The following is a 5,322-nucleotide window of genomic DNA, read 5'->3' as shown; positions in this document are numbered from 1 at the left end:
TCAATTGTCCCAGTCTTAAAGGCCCAGTGTTGCTTTTCTTTTGTGTGTGATCTATATTCCAGCATTTTGTACTTACAAATCAGGATTACAAACTCTAAAACGTTATGGTATGGATATCTAAAAACCAAGTTTAACCCAAGCCAGGTGAAAGGTCAGTTTTAGGTCATGGTAGTGATACACTGCATGTAGGAACTTATGGTTAAGTTTTACGTAGAGATTAAAAAAAAGCACAGATGATAGCAGAAAAGGACCGCTTGGTTCACCAGTCTATCCAAACGTAACTGCTTTCTGTGCTGTCACAAGTCTTACCTGATCCTCCACCAAGTTCCTTTGTGCTTATACCATGTATGCTTGAGTTCTGCCACTGTTTTGGCCTCTAACCCAATCTGGAACTACAAGACTCTTCCTCATAGGCCCTGATATAAAAGAAGTCAGCATGAGCTTTAAACTCTAAAACAGTGGTTTTCAATCTAGTCCTCGGGGACCACCTGGCCAGTCGAGTTTTCAGGATATCCACAATTAATATGCATGAAAAAGATTTGACTACCAAGAAGTCTGGGCATGCAAATCTCTCTCATATACATTCATTGTGGATATCCTGAAAACCCAACTGGCCAGGCAGTCCCTGAAGACAGGGTTGAAAACCACTGATCTAAAAGACACCTGGCAAATTATAACCTATAACCGTTGTCTTCATTCCCAGTCCTCAAAGACTGCCGATAGGTCAGATTTTAAAAACACCTCCAATGCAGGGGTGGGCAGCCTGAGGCTCCCCAATGAATTTTATGTGGCCGGCAAGACCATGGGAAGCATACACAGAAAACAGAGTTTGGAGATTTTAAATATTGTATTTTGCAAATATTTTCACAACAGTGGCAGAGGTCTCATTAAACTTTTAAACAAATGACAGATGTATACGGTTAACAGACCACTCTGGTAATAATTTATGTCCATTCAGTCCTCACACCGATTTTTTTTTGACAGTGAATTATATGGCACATTTGTTAATTTTCAGTATGAGGCCCACTAGGGATAGTGCTGACATTCATGCGGTTCTCTGTGTATGAAAGTTGTCCACCCCGCTCTAATGAATATGCAAGAGAGAAATTGGTGTGCTTGTTATCTCTATTGTATGCACATTTTTCTCATGCATATAATTAGAAGTATCCTGAAAACCTGACCTGTTGGCAGCCCTCAAGGATTGGGAATGAAGACCATGGCCCTGTGAGCTCAAGGAAGAAGCTCTCATTGGCATACTCCAAATATTGTGCACCAACAGTAAAACTGAAATACGAAAATTGTACCAAATATACCCTCACTCACATGTAAGTTTAAATTTTGTCTTGGTACGCATAAAGCCAACCCATTCGAAAACACTACCCTGGAAAGATCAGAACAGGACAGGCAATGGAATGGCAAAATGAACTCATTGAAAACCTGATGTATGACAAAAAGTGGGAGTCTGCAGCACTAAAAGTGGAGGCAAAACTCAACATGATATATCTTGATTAACTGTACAAAGAATTTGCCTTTAGTTTAGCCACCCATTTATTTACCCCAATTGACTCTGTACCACCCATCTTGTCCCCATCTATATATCTGCGCTTGGCCCCTTAGCTGTATGGTAAGCTGTATTGTAGAAAAGCATTAGAATCATAGCGATCTTATTTGAATGTTCTAATTGTGTGCTTATTAGATATTCCATCGCCGTTTTGCTTATATCATATCTCTGTTATTTGAATTTCAGTGCTGTTAAATGTGTATATTTTTGATCCTTTTTCACGGTAGTCTTATTATTAGGTTTCAATTTGCTGTTTTCAAGTTTTCCTCCCTCGTTGTATTTATGTTTATACTTGTACATTTTACTATTGTTATGCTGTTAACAAAATTGTAAGTTTGATGTTAAACTGTACCTACTGTACACTGCCTTAGGTGAATCTCTTTATAAAGGCAGTAAATAAATCTCAATAATAATAATGTTGGCCCCCAACTAAGGGCATACACCAAATATCGTGGCTCATGATGCTGCTCGGTGTGCCCATCTCAATGATCCATAAAAGGAAACATACAAAGAATGACAATAATTTAGATATGTAATTCCTGGTAAACAGTGCACATGGACTTAGAACACTGCAATTGATCATCATCTGCATGCTCTGTATCCTTTGGTTAAAACTGCTGCAGGAAATGCTTGGGAGGCAGACACAGCACTGCGCTTTCCTTCCATAATGCTGCTCTCCTCCTCCTCCTCCTCATTAATGTCCATTTGCTCAGTAAAGAACTGTCTTACACAGACAGGGCACAGCAACGGGTCCTGCCTTAGTCTACAATTTTCCTGTGGTTTCAGATGGCTGAAATTCTCCAGCTTCGAGTTTCTCTTTGTACTTTAAATAATCTCTCCTTTTGTCAAAATGTTTTACCTGTTAAGTAACAGAACTGAAAATTAGTATTTAGATGGTCTTTTCTCCAGGACACAGCAATCCACCAGGGCCTATCATTGGCTGTGCCCTAGGACTTATACCAACTGCACAGCAATGATCTCACTTACAGCTGGGATCTTTAACATACTGAATCACATTAGGATACCTTTGGAAACAGAAATGTCAGGGACTGTCTCTTCATGTTCAAGTGTACAGCGCTGCGTACGTCTAGTAGCGCTTTAGCAATGATAAGTAGTAAAGAAGGATGTACCACCCCCAAGTCACAGCTATTTCAGCTAATTACTACCCATCCATCCTTCTGTTATACTTAATTTCCTACTTTACATAACAAAATTCTGTGTTACCTATTACTATGTAAGCCGCATTGAGCCTGCTTTTAGTGGGAAAGTGCGGGATACAAATATAATAAATAAATAAATTACAAATATAGCAGATTAATTTATGATAAAGCAAATATTTCCTTGTCTGTGCTATAGTTGGAATATTTTGTTCAATTCCATCAACATCATGCATGTATGGACTGCATCCACAAATCTATTAGTGTACAAGGTCAGCTGCTCAAGCATGATCTCATACTGTGCACATTTACACAGAGAGAACTTACCCACTGCTGTGGACAGTATGCTTCAAAAGAACTTCGTAGCTTCTGGCATTTGGAAAAATCATCCTGATTCTCATCTAAGCACCTCCAGAACTGGTCCCGTGCTCCCCAGCATGCCTTCCTTTCCTTTGCGGTTGGAGCAGACATTTCTGTCACTTGGAGGAACAAAAGCCATCATTAGTTTACATGTATTCCTTCTCACAAACTAGTATTTTATTCTTTGACATAACAGAAAGGGAAAGGATGGGATTTTGATTTAGCTTGCACGTTTTTTTCCCAAGCTCAAGGCAAGTTACATTCAGATACAGTAGTGCTTACAATCGAAAGTCTGTACCTGAGGTAACAGATGATTAAGCAACTTACCCAAGATTATAAGGAGCTGCAGTGGGATTTGAAATAGGTTTCCCTGGTTCTCAACCTGTTGATCTAAACATTAGGCTACTCCTCCCCTCCAGGAAGAAATACTGTCATTGATGCATAATAAATGTGTCTTCCCAAGTGACTCTCTCCTCTTTTACTCCTATGATAGGGTGTAGTAATGGATGAGGAAGAAATGAACAACCAAAGTTGATACAATTCTCATACAAGCTTTAGAGGAGCTGTTCTATAGGTGAGTTGTAGAATCTCTGGATAAGGAACCAGAAGGCTGCCTGCTCAAAAATGTAGCTGGACTAGAAAACAGGCTGTAGCACCATGAGGTGCTTCAGTTAAGTATGAAATTCTCAGAAATGTGTCTGAGTTGGGTGTGTTAAATTAGACCTGGAATATAGCATGAGGTGGGAAAGCCATTTCCCTCCCAAACAGGGTATGTGCTTACTGCTTGACCTTTTAGCTTGGGAACTGTGTGGATGCAGGCTTCTACTGCCACTGTTTTGTGGTTGGGAAGTCCATGTGAGAGAAGCTTACTACTAGTACTACTAATCATTTCTATAGCACTACTAGACATATGCAGCACTGTACACATTATTTACAAGTACTTTCTGTGTCCCTAAGGGCTCACAACCTAAGTTTTTTGTACCTGGGGCAATGGAGTGTTTGCTGACTTGCCCATGGTCACAAGGAGCTGCAGTGGGAATCAAACCCAGGTTGCCAGGATCAAAGCCCACTGTACTAACCATTAGGCTACTCCTCTGCTTCTACTATTGCCACCTGTGTTATGGGAAGCTTTCACTGCTGTTGTGACCCACCTCAATATTGTGGTAAAGCAAAGAATGTATGTGAATCTCGCACTATTGCTCCCCTTGCTGTACCTGTTATAGTGGGACAGTCCATACATGAGAAAAGCTTGTATTGTTGTTATACCTGGTCTATTGTGGCCCAGAAATTTCCAGATACTATCCCCATTTTCTTCCAGTTTCAGGGAGAATTAGCTAGATTTCAGCAACCATATCTCCCCTCCATCCTGGAGAATAATTATTTGATGATGCTCAGTCTTTCCATCTCCCTGCACAACTGGTGAGCAACCAGTGATAAAAAGAAATAATTTCTCTGCAGAGGCTGCTGGACCAAGAAACCAACAGGCCGTCTATTTATTACGAACCAAGATGACGACACAAAAAGCAGAACAGACGAGGGAATCTACACGAAGACGAATTTAATGTTGGTTGAATAAATTCATCTTCACATAGGTTTCTTCGTGTGTTCTGCTTTTTGTGTCGCCATCTGCAGAGGCTGCTTCCACGGCTGACAGCGGGGACGGTGGTGGTACTGCCTGTCCCTAGAACCAGGGGAGGGGAGAATTACCGACTCTGGTTTGCTTGGAGATGCGCAGACAACACAATTACCTTAAGTTCAGCAGCAATTCATCACCCTTCCACTTTCCCTTGTATCCCAAGCCCAACTTCCTTTTGCAGCATGACCCCGCCTCCTTGAAACCATAGAGCGATACACTGTAACACAGTAGAGCTGCAGAACTCGCTGTACCTTGCTGAGACTCTATGGTCGAACTCAGATGTTGGTGGAAATGGAATTGGACGGCTGGAGTGGGAGCACGTGCACCTGCGTGATTAGAGCCCATATCGCCTTCAGGGATAAACTATGGGATTGGGCTATCTATTGCATAAAACTAAAGGCAAGTAGATCTCAGCAAGCCAGGGGATTAACAGCCATGGAAACCTGAGAAATGTTAAGTATTAGATATTTTATATTTATAGTCCTTGGATAGTAAACAAAATAAATACAAAGAAAAATAAGATACATTTTAATAATATGTTTTTTGACTAAGTTATGAAGGCTATAACCTTTTTTTCTCAGGTCAGGCAGTATCCTTGGATGTAACTA

The 5,322-nt window shown here is 40.7% G+C and overlaps 1 protein-coding gene across 1 annotated transcript; it reads right to left on the bottom strand.

Annotated features, from left to right (window-relative positions):
* Window positions 1–2,075: 2,075 nt before the first annotated feature.
* Window positions 2,076–4,932, bottom strand: LOC115480394 (cytochrome c oxidase assembly factor 6 homolog). Its single transcript, XM_030219050.1, has 3 exons — window positions 4,827–4,932; window positions 3,046–3,197; window positions 2,076–2,420 (listed from the first exon to the last, which is right to left on the bottom strand). Exons 2-3 carry the CDS (start codon window positions 3,187–3,189, stop codon window positions 2,325–2,327), a joined length of 240 nt encoding a protein of 79 aa, XP_030074910.1. The 5' UTR covers window positions 3,190–3,197; window positions 4,827–4,932; the 3' UTR covers window positions 2,076–2,324.
* Window positions 4,933–5,322: the final 390 nt, after the last annotated feature.

The sequence above is a fragment of the Microcaecilia unicolor genome, chromosome 11 (genome assembly GCF_901765095.1).
Source record: "Microcaecilia unicolor chromosome 11, aMicUni1.1, whole genome shotgun sequence".
Classification (NCBI taxonomy): domain Eukaryota; kingdom Metazoa; phylum Chordata; class Amphibia; order Gymnophiona; family Siphonopidae; genus Microcaecilia; species Microcaecilia unicolor.
This window is presented reverse-complemented; position numbering and strand designations above follow the sequence as displayed.